At 38.8% G+C, this 14917-nt stretch overlaps 1 protein-coding gene across 1 annotated transcript in view; it reads right to left on the minus strand.

The window, feature by feature from the left end:
- Window positions 1-14917, minus strand: part of ncor1 (nuclear receptor corepressor 1) — a 115321-nt gene that overhangs the window by 78437 nt on the left and 21967 nt on the right. Inside the window, exons 6-10 of the mRNA XM_084113421.1 lie at window positions 14706-14819; window positions 13441-13497; window positions 13291-13343; window positions 8296-8362; window positions 2301-2473 (exon numbers count right to left, since the gene is read on the minus strand). Coding sequence (XP_083969547.1) covers window positions 2301-2473; window positions 8296-8362; window positions 13291-13343; window positions 13441-13497; window positions 14706-14819 — 464 coding nt within the window. The remainder of the gene's footprint in view (window positions 1-2300; window positions 2474-8295; window positions 8363-13290; window positions 13344-13440; window positions 13498-14705; window positions 14820-14917) is intronic.

A 14917-nucleotide genomic window follows, 5' to 3' on the forward strand; every position in this document is an offset into this window, starting at 1 on the left:
GCAAGCTACCAGACCAGAGTCCCACCCTGTTTCTTCTCCCACAAAAAGCCTTTGAAGCAGCAGTTACAGCTATTGGCAAGATTCCTCTGGGTCTATTCATGAGCTCTGGAGCTCTGAAGTTCTTTGGTTTAGAAACTGTTCCAGCAACAATAGCTACATACTCTGGCTTGTCTAAACAATCAAGACAGGCAAGCAGCATTCAGTAAAGTTGGATGGCTTGATCTGAATGAACGGAATTATAGACCTGCTTCCTGCAACCTTTATGAGGGGGAAAAAAATATTTAGGGAAAGGCACAAATTGCCAAAACTAGGGATGCACGATCCTGTGCTTGTGTACTCATACTCATTAAAATGCTCCGATACCAACAACTGATAACATGCAGCGTGTACAGTACAGTGCTTGTGAGAAAGAAACACTGACAACAGAGCAAACAGAGAGCAGAATGTATATATCAGAGAAGGATGCCTATGAAGTAATGTATCCAATTAATAGAATGTTAAACCAATTAAATATTTCCGCCTATATAGCTGCTGTGCACTGCTAAGCAAACTAATTTGATTCATATTCCTCTGCCCAACATTTTTAAAAATAAAAAATGCAATGAAAATACAGGTTTCGGAACTAGGTAATACAAATAACCTTGACGGGGTCTTGACGGGTTTGAGAAGCAAGAATCTTATTCAGTGGATCTATTTTTTTTTTTTTTTTACAATGGCTATAGCAAAATGATTTATGACATTAAATTCCACTAATGGTTCTCAAATGTGCATTTTTTTTTTAAGAATAGGCGTGCTTAAAGTCAAATAAATCCATGATGAAAGAAAGGCGAAAAAACTAAAAATACTACATATGCACCAACAAATGCACACCATGCATCACCTGTCTTTCAGAGCATGTGCACAACACAGAGTAATCAAGTTAACATGTTTACATGCAGGACGAAGCCAAGCTACAATCACATTATCTAGGTCTGTTAGTCTGACATTGCAAAAACTAGACTGGTACTGGGGGCAGGGCAGTATGACGATACTTATGTGGCAACAATACAGATTTTGCAGTATTGTGCATATAGGATTACAGAAACTAACTGAATGTGGTACACACACAAAACTGCTAAAACAGGCAATTAGGTCTTAAGTTAACATTTACAATTGGGAGAAAATCCAATGTGTGTCAGTTATATTATATTGGAGTACATTGTTAATCAATAATAATAATAATAATAATAATAATAAAAAAATAATAATAATTCACTCACTGCTTTCACTACTTTGACTGAATAACTTTTGTAGCTTTAATAAAAATCTATGAATATTTCATTCATACAGTAAAGACTATGTAGCGTTTTATTTAACATGATTATTTAATTTCTGAGATTTTTTTAATTCTATTTCTAAATAGATCTACAGTACCTGAAAAAACTGAAAGCACTGTTTATTTCATCTGCATCTTTCTTATACTGTATTTGTCTTTTGTTTGTTAATTTGTTCCTATTTTAGTAACAAAAATAATATAAAAATAACTATCATGAAATAAAATTGCTCATATGAAGAAATGAGATTCTGGTCTTATCACCCACCCTTAACTGGTACGATTTAAAGCTTTAGTCCAACTGAAATAAAACTGGAATAAAAACTGTAAGTAAATCAAACTAATTATTATAACTATTATAACTAATTACCCAAAAAGTCTTAAACCCATGAGTTATTAGTTTAAAATTGTCTAATGACTCACTCACTGACTGAATGAATCAGTCAGAGCAGTTGTGGGCATACTAACTAAATCACTTGACATTACCTCATTATTGACTTTTCGGTCATATTTAACAGTGTAATATTGTTAACTTCAAAATCAGTCCATTCTTTAATTCTCATCTCTAGTCTTGTTTTGGTAAACAAGTAAGAAAATCTAAGTAAGAAATCAATATGGCCAAATAGTCTTATCCACTATTAAACTGGAATATCTATAAACTGGCTACTTTGCTAAATACATTTTTGTTCTATCAGCAAAAACAACAGCGTCTGTGTCAAGGTCAATGGTATGTAAATATTCTTCAGTTCTGCTTTAGTGGTGTTCCAGATTGAGTTCCCTGTAATTCAGGGAAGACCTGCAACCTCTGTACGAGGAACGTACACAGTCTGACCTCTGACCCTAGCACCCACAGGATCCTCAATGCTGATTGGCCAACTGCTGAGTCAGGACAAAGCACAACTGTGTCAGGGAAAAGCAATAATGGTGAATGTGTGTGCATGACAGAGCGTTCATTGGGTCATCATGGAAGCTGGGGGGGCTGGCTAACCTCTGGAAGCGTTCCTGTTGCTCGCGCTGTTTGCGGATCTCAGGAAACTGCCTCTCGTAGTATTCGCGTGTACGGCTCTCTTTAGCTTTACGGCGTGGGTTGTTCTCCATCCGCTCAACTTTTTTCTCCCACTCAGTCATCAGCTCATCATACCGCTGGCAAATTTTCTGCTCCTAAGGAAACAACAGAAAAAAAATTTGTGAAATAAAACTAAATCCTACATATTAAAAGGGGACCTATTCACTTTTTCAAAATTCACTTTTACATTGTGTTTGAATATAAATGTGTGTCGGCGGTGTACACAACCACCCTACAATGGTAAAAATCCACCCACTCCTTTTTTCAAATCCCCACAACTCATAAGCAGTGTCTCAGAATAAGCCGTTTTCAGTTTTTATGAAATGTGACGTCATATTGCTTAGGCCCCACCCACAACGGCTGACATACTCTGCCCTATTACCATAAACCCCGCCCTCAGTGAGCAGTACACAGTCCGCCATGCTTATCCCCTCGCCGGAACATTTAAGAGCAGCATTCAAGTAAGAAATTTATTCTTATTAAAGCTACTGAAGTTATTCAAGAAAGAGCAGTGAGTGATTTTCTGTTGTTGTTTGATTCATATAATAGCATGTATAGCAGTAGGTACTTATATTACGCTACTTTCACAGATCTAATACACAAATGCGATTTCTTTACTTGCTGTTTACGTTCACAGACAATGTATTTGACAGTTTAAGCGCAAAAAGACGTGAAAGAGAACTTTGTTTAATACTCACGGGACGCGCTGTCTGATATCCAGCTTTCTGTGCACGTGCTTCAGATGTGCGCGCTCAGAAAACCATATATCAGAAGTTTAGACTGATATGGCTTTAAAACGCATGCAGATAATAAACTTTCATGTTGAAAAACTGCAATGCCACATGAGAGTGACTGCGATAGAGATCATAATCAAAGCCAAAAAAGATGTTTAATTTTTGGCAGAGTATCCAAGGCACAAGCTGTACAGGCTCCGCTCTCTTCTGGAAAGCAGGGCGGGGAGCAGCAGCTCATTCACATTTAAAGATACCTGCACTAAAACAGCATGTTTTTTCTTCCACTCAAAAATGGCATTTACAAATTGATATAATAAATGATATGTGGGGTATTTTGGGCTGAAACTTCACAGACACATTCTGGGGACACCTGGGACTTATTACATCTTGTAAAAAGGAGCATAATAGGTCCCTTTTAATAATTTGATGTCAATCTTTCTAATCAACTCTTAAAGAGCAGCTTTACTAAACGCTTCACCTTTAAACGCTCTCCAAGATCATTCAATGTTCCCATTATTATGTTTGATTTGTAGATAAAGGTCTATGGTTTTGCATAAAAGTACTTTATCTTGCTGGTGTTTATTACGGTTTCTAAATCATGTTACTTGCTACCGGGTGTCTGTTAAATGACAACACGGGAGTAGATTCACGCATTCACGCACACAGTAAATGACATATAAAAACTGTTACAAGAAAAGGCTTAATTAACTGTTGCATTGATATTACACACTACGCATCAACATCTCTTCCATTTGTTCTTTGAACTTTTCAATGCGAAGTGCTGTGTGATAGAAGTTTGACATAATTAATAGAGTTCTTCTGTTCTTCTGAGGAACAGAACTGCATGCCCTGGCTCTAGTCTAGATCAGCATTATATCTTGTAATAACTTTGTATTCTCTGTAATGTTCTTGATCTGCAGTGTCGTATATAAACCTGAAAGGACAGACAGAAAGAGACAAAGGAAGATACAGTGAGCCAAGGAGAGGGTAAGGGAGTGAGCAAGAACAAGATGTTCAACAAGAGGAGTCTCGATCAAGACCTGTGCAGAGAGACAAGTGCACTTGTGTCTGTACTACAGTACACAGAACAAAAAAAGGTTTGTTTTTCACGCTCTCTGAACAGTTAACGTTCCTCTTGGCTTTCGGCCATGTCACAATTCTGACTGTTCTTGGTCCAGCAGGCCTGACCGACCCAGTCTACTAACAAGTGATTGCACTGAACTACACCTTCCTGAGAAAAGAAAATAAAAAATAGCAATCAAAATGCTTCCGTGCGGCTAGAGCAGCTTATTTTTGGAACTGGATTAAAAAAAAACATCACCATTCATCAGTCCTGAACTACAAAAGACAAAAAGAGAGGCAGAAAGACACAGACGAAGGGAAATGGCCAATCTTCATTAACCATGGGTGATCTTATGGCGCTTTTCCACTACATGGTACGGCTCCTTTAGGCATGGTACGGCTCGGCTCGCTTTGCTTTTCCATTGCGTGGTACGATTCGGCTCGGCACGGCTTGACTCTGGTCGCTTTGGCTCGGTTTGCTTTTCGACTGCAGTTTAGTACTGCTTCAAAGTGGGTGGGGTTTTAGACTGCTCATTAAAGTTGCTAAAAAATATATTATTTAATGCTGGATCCGCTCCTCGGCTACCAACGAGATGAACGTCTGCACCTTGTCTACTGACCAGTCACCACGATTCAGCCATTTCTTTTTTCAAGTTTATTTCTTTTTCCAAGCAAGTTGTTTAATAAAAATTGTGCGAAAAAATATACTGCAGTGGCTGTTGCTGACTATTTAAATCTAGCGGGTTTGGTGTCTCGTGTTGCAAATCCAATGATGCTGTTATGGCTCGTTTCCACTGAGCGGTACGGTACAGTACGGTATGGAACGGTACGCATTTATTTGCGTTTCCACTATCAAAAGTTGTGAATGGTACCAAAATGCCGAACCGTACCGTACCACTTTTTAGGTACCCTTCCATTGGGGTACCTAGCACAGTGGTACGGTACTAAAAGGTGGAGCTAGACTCACTGCAGGACGTTGATTGGTTGACAGAGAATCGTCACTTGCGCGTGCTACAAGAGGAATGACAACATAAGAAGCGCCATTTTTTAATACAGTTTAATATAATACTACTGTTACTGTGTCACGAAATGTAATGGCGCTTTTCCACTACACAGTACCAGCTCGCCTCGGCTCTGTTTGGTTTTCCACTGTGTAAAAGTAGTACCTGTACCTGCTTCCAGGTACTTTTTTTCGTACCACCTCCGGCGAGGTTCTAAGCGAGCTGAGGCGATACTAAAATGTGACGTTAAAACACGGCAGACTGCTGATTGGTCAGAGAGAATCGTCACTATTCACTGCGTCATCATTGCACACGCCAGACGGAGTATCCTGAATAAAAAACAGCAAAAACAAAAACATCCAGAAACAGCATACACTCGATTTCCTCCATTGTCCTGTGTGTGTGGGTAGCGGGTGTGTCTCGCGCGTCTCGCGTAAAAGATTAAGTCACGGCAGTTTCCTGCGGCGTCGCTATGACGACCAGGTACTATTGTGGAGGTACTATCTGCAACGACCAGGTACTATCTGCAGATAGATTGGTACTATCTGCAATCTCCGAGTCGAGTCGAGTCGAGTCGGTACTGTTAATGGAAAAGCGGCATAATTGTAAGAGTTTTTCAGGCGAAAACGTAGTTGTTTAAAGCTCAAATCTGTGGTTTATTTATAAAGATTATTTTTTGAGATCCATGCGATCAGCGGGCGCTCGGCGCTCATGTTTCCCGGCTGGATGAGCCTTTCCTCGGATAGTTCTTCTGACGTTCGCCGCTGACTCCGACGGTAGTGGTTAAACATGAGATATAATTCGTCTTGTGTAGACCTAACGGGCGATCTTTGGTCTCGTGAATATATAATTCGTTCCCTGTCAATCGTTTTGGCTGAGGGCTAAGTTTAGTTTCATATTATAGGCTATTTGTATTTAACTTTACTGTTGTAATGTTAGACTAGAGCGCTGCATTTGGATATTTGACTGAATTGTTTGCTTTATTTCTTATTGTAAAGCTTCTTGTACCTTTTACTTAAACTTTTATATAGGCTATTATTGATAAAACTGAAATTTTACAAAAAGAAATATGGTTTCTTGTCATTTTTTTATTACAAGATTATCACTGATGTTTATTGCAACATTTGTACAAATACATATATTGCCTGGAATATGTTTAATTTTTTTTTATTTAAACGAAAAGAGGTAACGTTAGGGTTGTGTTTTAAATTTCGTTTTGTTATAAATAGAATAACGTATAACGTGCAGTGAATAATCGATAGCCTATGCGTTGCGCATGAACCACATTTGTGTCCCTATAATGTTTAATTTATTTAAATGAAAACGAAAAGAGGCAGAGTGGTGTTTTATAACATATTTCATTTTAGTTTTGCTTAAAATGTACATACAGAGTAACAGAGATAACCGGAGTAGCAGAGCGAGCTGAGTGACGCTTTTAAGAACGCGCTGTACCATTTGCATGTAGGAGTCGCACATGGCAAGTACAAACTTTGCGTAGGCCTACTTGATATTGAGAAAAGCCTAATGTCGGTGCTTGTTTTCTTGTGACAAACATGTCGAGGAGCAACAGGGTTCCCACAACTTGGTTAACTTCAAATTCAAGGACCTTTCAAGGACTTTTCAGGTCCAATACCCTCAAATTCAAGGACTTAATGTGGGGACACGTTTGTTGTTGTTGAGGTACCATTATAGTAGTTTTGTGCTCTTGATTGTCATGGCAACGTACAACACAAAGTACCTCACGCGGGAAACACTTAACGTAACGCGTAAATGAGCGTAACTAACGTAAATCAAGCAAGCTAGTATGCATAGGCCACAAAGTATTGGTGAAATAACACATTAGCGGACCGGAGGGAATAATATGGAATTTTTTCCAGAAAACTTCTTGCACAAAATAAATTCAAGCACTTTCAAGGACCTGTATGCATGTATGTTTATTTTCAAAAACTTTCCAGGGGCTTGAATTTTTGTTTTCAGATTCACAAACTTTCAAGGATTTCAAGGACCCGTGGGAACCCTGGAGCAAGAACAAGATCTGCTGTATGTCATCCATTGTAGTTTACTATGTTCCTCTTCGCGCGAAAATGACGTCGATCGAAACACCACGCCTATCAAGTAAGGGTACTGTTGGCAGTGGAAACGCTAGCCAGATCATGGTTAACAGACCCGAACCGTACCGTACCGTACTGCTCAGTGGAAACGAGCCATGAGTGACGATTCTCTCTGACCAATCAGTGATCTGAAGTGTTTTCATGTCACATTTTAGTACCAGTACGATAAGCTTGGAACCTCAACAGAGGTGGTACCATTTAAAGCGAGCCGTACCATGCAGTGGAAAAGCGCCATTAGAGAGGTCCTAATCAGAAGAAATGTTATGTTTGATATGCAGTTATGTGGAGCATAATTTAGAGCAAATGAGATTTGGGTTGGGTTACCCTACACAAAGCCACACAAAAAGTTAATGTCAAAATGTTTTTAAATCTTGTTGCTGTATTGTGTCATGTGGTAAGGACACAGAGTTAGAGACATCACAACTGTCTCGAAGAGACATGAAATAACCTCTAACCTGAGTTCAGACACACAAGACAAACTATAAATCATAAGTAAAAGTTAATTGATCATAAGTAAAAGTTGACTGATATGCAAATGAGGGCATGTCAAATAAGGTATAGAGGTCAACATAGAACTACTTTCAGCAAATGAAATGACTGATCATTATTCCCACAACACATCATTATTATTTGTTGTTTATTTGTCTTTTTATTCAGTCATAAACTAACATCTCTGTTTAGCCCTATAATGATTTGCCCCACACATCCACTAATTAACTTATCTGCCTGTAATCAAAAACTAAATGTGTGATTGCCAAGCGAACAGTGCCATTTCTATCGCATGTGAAAGCAGATTGTGTTTGTGCAAATAAAGGCCATAGTCTGTAAAGACATTAACATAAAATTGTGTGAAAACAGGCATGCAAGATTGTGTACTTAATCCATTCTTGATTTACCACAAACTAGTTCTAGTTTCTCTGTAACTTCAGTCACCCCTCCTGATGGAGGAGCACTTACACTCTCTCAAACAAATTCATTCTCTGCCACTGCACAAAAGAGAGACACTTACCCTCTGTTTGCGTGCATGGTTCCTCCTCTTGAAAAACAGGATCAGCTTTTTTCTCATTATCTGATTCCTGCAGAAAAAAACAAACAAAAAAACAACAATTGTTTTTACATTCCCTCTCATAGAAGGAGCGAACACTGCAGACTGAACAAGATCTGTCTGATACATAACCTGCCCACAGACATCATCACGGCTCCTCTTATGAGTCCTCCAACTTCATCAGAACAGCTGAATCCCTCTCTACTTTCAAAAAAATGCCTCAAGACTAGGGTTGTGCCGATAGACGATAGTATCGTGTATCGACGATAGTCAGAGATATCGCTGCTGGCAGATGCCTTTGACGATATCAATACGATAATTGGCTCGTTTTCCCATTAATGTATTAAATCATTATTATTATTATGAAGCTAGTATTGTTATTAAATTAATTAGGAACTACAATTAATTTGCCTTGCCTAAATTCATAACGACATCACCACATAACCACACTTGCGACATTACCGACACGCACGTATGAGGACTCCTCAAAGAAAATGTTTTTAAAACAGACTAAAAAAAATTACATCCCACAACAAAATTTTATTGCAAGGTGATCCATTCACAAATTGTCAAGAGTGCTTATTTTAACAGACGCATCATTCTTATACAGAGCCAAGATGAAGACGGCATCGTTGTTCATCAGTATTTTGTTTCCATAGCACATTAACAAAACATTTAATGACACTAATAACACTAAAAACAATACAATTACAAAATATTAATGATAATAATAATATCAATAAAATGATATAGGCCTAGGCCTAATAAACGTCTTTAGTTCACGAACGTAGCACAACTCTGCCATCTGTGAAAATCAAAAGCAACTTGTGTTTTAATCCATCTCTTTTGCCCACTTTTGATCACTTCTGTCCTGATTTCTTCGAGGGGAGGATCTATGGGTGAGTAAATATATTGGCTTTTTCAGATCTTTCGATCTAATGGACGAAAAAAGCTCATGCAATTTACATATGAACGCAACCAAAAACAACGGAAAAACATACAGAGAGTATTAGCATTCGTTTCTGCTCTGATAGCCGCAAGAACACATTGAACGCGATGAGTGAGCGAACATTGCGCTTGGTATGTTTTCATCTTCAAACTGAACTTGGGTCTTCAGTTTAAATCCTGTCTGGCTAGCGCGTTTCCCATAATGTTTACGCATTAGGTCAGTAGGCGGAGAGCAGGTGGTCTTTTGTGGCTGTGCATTTGACCACACAAACATCTACACTATGAAAGCAATCTGGTCGAATGCATTTCCGATTACCTCTGGAAGTGGTCGAAAGTGGACAATCTCAAAACGTTTTAGATCCCGTTTACACAAGTCATCCACTTGTGATCAGATCTTAATATCAGGCGTAAACAGGACCTTAGTGCGCTTGCTTTCTTACCCTTTAAAAACCCTCTCTACTCTCTTCCTTTTGTCTCATCTTCATCTCTGTATGGTTTCATACTACTGCAGCTTTCTCTGGCACTTCTCCTGTTACGGTCTTTAATGAGTGGCTTGTTGTTTTGGATAAAAGCACCTTAAAACATTTGTTACAATGTTAATGACTTTTACTCCTAGTTTGATAACATATTATAAAATCCAAATTAATTTAAGGGCATCAACGTGTTTATTTGTTCACGTTTATCTGCATTACTGTGCAAAAGCTTGGGGTCAGTCTCATTTATTTGAATAAAAATACCGAAACATTTTTTGTCAAAATATTGTGTCAGTTTAAAATATCGGTTTTCTATTTTTATATATTTTTAAATTGTAATGTATTCCTGTGATGGCAAAGATGAATTTTCAGCATCATTACTCCAGTCTTCAGTGTCACATGGTCCTTCATTAATCATTCTAATATGCTGATTTGGTGCTCAAGAAATGTTTCTTATTATTATCAATGCTGAAATTGGTTGTGCTGTTTTTGGAAATTGTAATGCATTTTTTCAGGATTTTATGAAGAACAGGAATGTTAAAAAAAATAACATTTAGAATAGAAATCTGTCTGAGCCAACTGGACGCAACACAGACAGACTCACCGGCTGACCTTGACCTGTCTACATACATGCAACAGTTTCAATTTAACTCACACAGACAGACTTTCCAACAGTGATAACCACACAAGTAGAGACAGATAGACACTCTCACACACAGACAGAGGCAAGTATCAGACTGATCCTTCTGTGTGTGTCTGCTACAGGGAAATCAGGAGAGACCATTATTGTGTCCATATTAAGGCTTGCATGATTACTTATGTTTACAAACCAACATTGTTTACATCATGTAAGTGACCAGGTCTGTCAAAATGGCTGAAAAACTAAATTCGAATCTGTTACTTAAATATTACTAATATTTGAATTATATTCCAATTTAAAATGCATAATTTCATTTAGGGGAAAAAAGCTTTTAGCTTGTCTCCTGAGGCCACAAGAAAAAAATATTAAAGCACTGCATTAAACTTTATTCAAAGCAAAGAAATAACAAGACAGTCTGTATAAAAAAAAACAAAAAAAAAAACGCTTAAACGTTTATAAATCAAATATAATTTTGTAAGCTGTCTGGTGTGTGAAATGATTCGCGCAAACATGAAAGCATTGACGTTGATCGTGGGGAATATTCCCTTCGAAAACAAACTCAGCCACTGCGTCTTCAGCTGTACGGATTTAGGAACATCAAAATGACTGCTGTGTTCGTTATTACACCCAAGAACAGAACACCACAATCGCTTAGACGCCATTCTGCTCATAGACAGTGCTCCAGCGAATCAACAATGACCGCGCCAGCCCGCACAGACTATGATTGACAGCTCGCTCACGAGCGAGGGCGGGTCTGTGTTGAAACGCTGCTGTCAATCAACAATCGTGGATGGGCGTCCGACCGTGTGACATCACTAGGTCGAACGGCTTGATTTGAGAGAGGGGAAAACATATAAGAAGATTTAAAACAAAAAAACTGGATGGATTTTTATCATTTTATGATGGTTGTGTACAGGCACTGCCAACACACATTTCAGTACAATCAACTTGTAAAAGTGCATGTACCATTATACGACCCCTGTAAGGATTGAACTTAAACAAGGGCAAAGGATTACTTTAACAAATAATGCATGAAAAAACTTCTACTTCTAATAATGGCTAAAAACCAAACATGGTACTACCGATATATTGCGCATCCATAGGAAGAAAAACAAAAAAACAAGGACAACTGAAGCCAGGCCTAAATTTGAACGAATCATCTAGTCTGTGCAATCCCTTTCCTACACATCTGACTGGTGTCAAAGTCACCATCAGCATTATTTACTGTGAGCTAACATAGAGCTGGGCAGTATCGCGGTTCATACCGAATACCAGTGTTTATTTTTCTTATGATATTAATTTTGAATATACCGCAATACCGGTGTATGTCGCTTTAACAACGGGGTGCAATACTGTTTGAGAGGGGTCCCTTTTCACTGTTGCACTGTGGTGAGGGCACCACTGTATGTGTTACTAAGCATGACGCCGTGTCCTAACTACACGCGACGCGATAAGAATCCAGCGACAGGCAGTGTGTCTGTCCATACTAGACGCGACGTGACTGTGAGACGCCACAACGTCAATCAAAAATCACAGCCAATCAGAACAGCGTGTGGGCGGGGTCTCGCGGCAAGTGCACAGCACTAGAGAGTAATCTTGACGGCACTCGCAAGAAAATGGATAAGTAGCTACATAATCAAATTCACAAATATTACACCATTTAAAAAATACATAGGCTACTGAGTTACTAAAACAATCTTTGTCAAATAATACACTTGTTTGTTCACAGTTTTAACGTTCATGTTTCCATTTGTTTAATTTCAAGATCTGAGGTGAATTATATCCATTGTTGCTTTTACAGCTACAAAGCTGGAGCACTAAATGATACTCAAAGTCACATTTCACGCTTTTAACATTAAATAAAGCACATAAATAGTACCGGAGATTATCACTGCCACACTCTGTGTTTGTTGTTCCAGCGCGACGTCGCAGAAAAATAGAAACAGTTTCTAAATTAGAATCGTCACGTGTCGCCGTCGCGCCTGGTTAGGACAAAAACTCTGATTAACATGGAAAAGATACCTTTTATCGCGTGTCGCGGCGTCGCGTGTAGTTAGGACACGGTGTGACGGTGAAGATGGATAGGTTAAACTATAATTGATAGCTGTCAAATTAAATTACAGTGTTTCCCATACATTGGTTCACAATATCAACACAGACTTTTGGAAAATCTATTTGTGGTTGGCATTGACATCGTTGAATAAACATGAGCACTGCACGTTTCAAAATCAAAACGCAGCACGGGTGTTTTTATATGAATGTATCTGAAGTGAACTGACGGCCTTTAGGAAAGTTTCGATGTTATTTCAATTGAAACTTTCTTTATGTTTCCTGATAAAGCAGCGTTTATGAGCGCTGCGCTGCTTTGTGTACAGCCGTTACCGGGGAAACCGCTATTTCTCCCACTCCTAAAGCGCCTCCTGCTGGCACCTCTTTGTAAACCACCTTGTAAACCTGTATTAATACTAGTGTGGATTTTTTTCTACAATATTCACTCATAAAATAGGGCATTCTAAGTCAATCTACTGCAGTATTTCCTCTCTCAATCAGTAGAAAATGTGGTTAACACCCAGTCATGCTTGAAAAAAATAATAATTTACATTTACATTTATTCATTTAGCTGACGCTTTTATCCAAAGCGACTTACAATTGCTATACATGTCAGAGGTCGCACGCCTCTGGAGCAACTAGGGGTTAAGTGTCTTGCTCAGGGACACATTGGTGTCTCACAGTGGATTCGAACCCGGGTCTCTCACACCAAAGGCATGTGTCTTATCCACTGCGCCATCACCACCCCCATAATAATGTGAAACCGGAATAATTTTTAAAAATATCGTGAAATGGATTTTTGGTCATACCGCACTAAGTGCCCTAAGCTAACAAAGAGCGGATACTCACGTCTTAATGTTGTCATGGTAGACTTTAGTATCAGAGGGCTGGTTATACAGAGGCTGTTGAGAGACAGGAAATGATGCAGATTAGCAAGATGAACACACACACGCAATCTATTGCATCAGAAAAATTGCATTAATTTCACAAAGTACTCACCAGCTCCACTTTAGGCCCCAACCCTTCCAGTATCTTATGGGCTTCTTCAGCCTTTTTCTGTGACACAACAGAGAGAGAATGTTGGTAAAAGAGACAGACGTATGTCCCTGTGGTTAGATAGTCTGCCTGCTGACTCACCACACTAAACGAAAAAACTGTGCTCTCATTTGTTGACTGCCAGCTTTGATAGAGACAGAATGTGTGAAACTGTGCACGTTTCAACAGAAGAAACAAGCACACAAATAATTTAGCACTCGTTTCTCCTCCAGGGTGAAAGGGAGTAAAAATAAACATGTCAAAAATCACCATTTCCTGAGCTCCAATGTTCTGTCTGGGAAACGCCTCTATTACACAATTCCACAATTCATTACACCCAAATCTACAATCTGTTTTTGTAACAGTTGCAAGCATCTACTAAGTACATGTGTTGTCCGTGTGTGAAATTGCCTCTATCATGGAATCAGAAAGTTCAGAGATATTCCAAGACCAGATGGAGTGCAGTAGTTTTGCCTCACTTCCTTCATCTGTACTTCTTTCTCTCTCACCATCTTTACCTCCAAGTCTCAAATCATCTGTTCCAGATCAGTTACTGTGCTCAGCTACCTTTCCTTCCAAAACAGGCAATCAAGAACCGCCACGTGCACATAATCGCGAAATGTAGGTGTCCAATGCAGTGCAAATACAGACATAGACAACTTGAATTTTAAAGGAATCAAATAATAAACAAAGGGAAATTACAATAACGAGACATCACTATGGCCAGTTGCATAAACATAGCTGCTAAGTAAGGACTGTGTCTCAAGAACTAGTCTGACTAATTTGATTCCAAAAAGACTGATTAGCCCCATCTACCTTTTTATGTAACTGACTTAAAAATGATCTTGAAGAAAAAAATTAGATGACTAACTAAGGTTAGTCTAAGCAGTTTTATGCAACCGGCCACAGGTCTTGGCAGATCAGACGTCAATAAACAGGCAGAAACACAAAAACCTTTCAGTATATCGTATCATATTCAAGTTTTTATGAAGATTATGCAAGACCTTCACTGTTCATACTTGTGTTTTATTTAGTCATATGCTCTTAGATTATACACATTACACTGAAAACAAAATGTAAAAAACTGGAAAAAAAGACCTGTGTGAATGTATGTGCTCACTATTTAAGTACACTGTAACAACACTTGATCTGTAAAGAGCACAATCTGCTAGGTTTTTTGTGTGTGAGAGAGAGGGGGAGAAAGACATCATGTATAAATGTGTTCATACCCGGTTCTCATCATAAATGATCTGGACGATGCTGCGATGTTTGTGCTCCACAGGGGGCGGTGTCACTGGCTTTTCTGGCTCTACTGGCTTTGCTGCCTCATCCTCCAGTTGTTGCTAAGAGACAACAAACACGACAATATATCTTAACACTGAAGCCTAAAACAAGTGTGTGTGTGTGTGTGTGTGTGTGTGTGTGTGTGTGTGTATATATA

The sequence above is a fragment of the Abramis brama genome, assembly GCF_963993115.1.
Source record: "Abramis brama genome assembly, chromosome: 5".
NCBI classification, from domain to species: Eukaryota; Metazoa; Chordata; class Actinopteri; order Cypriniformes; family Leuciscidae; genus Abramis; species Abramis brama.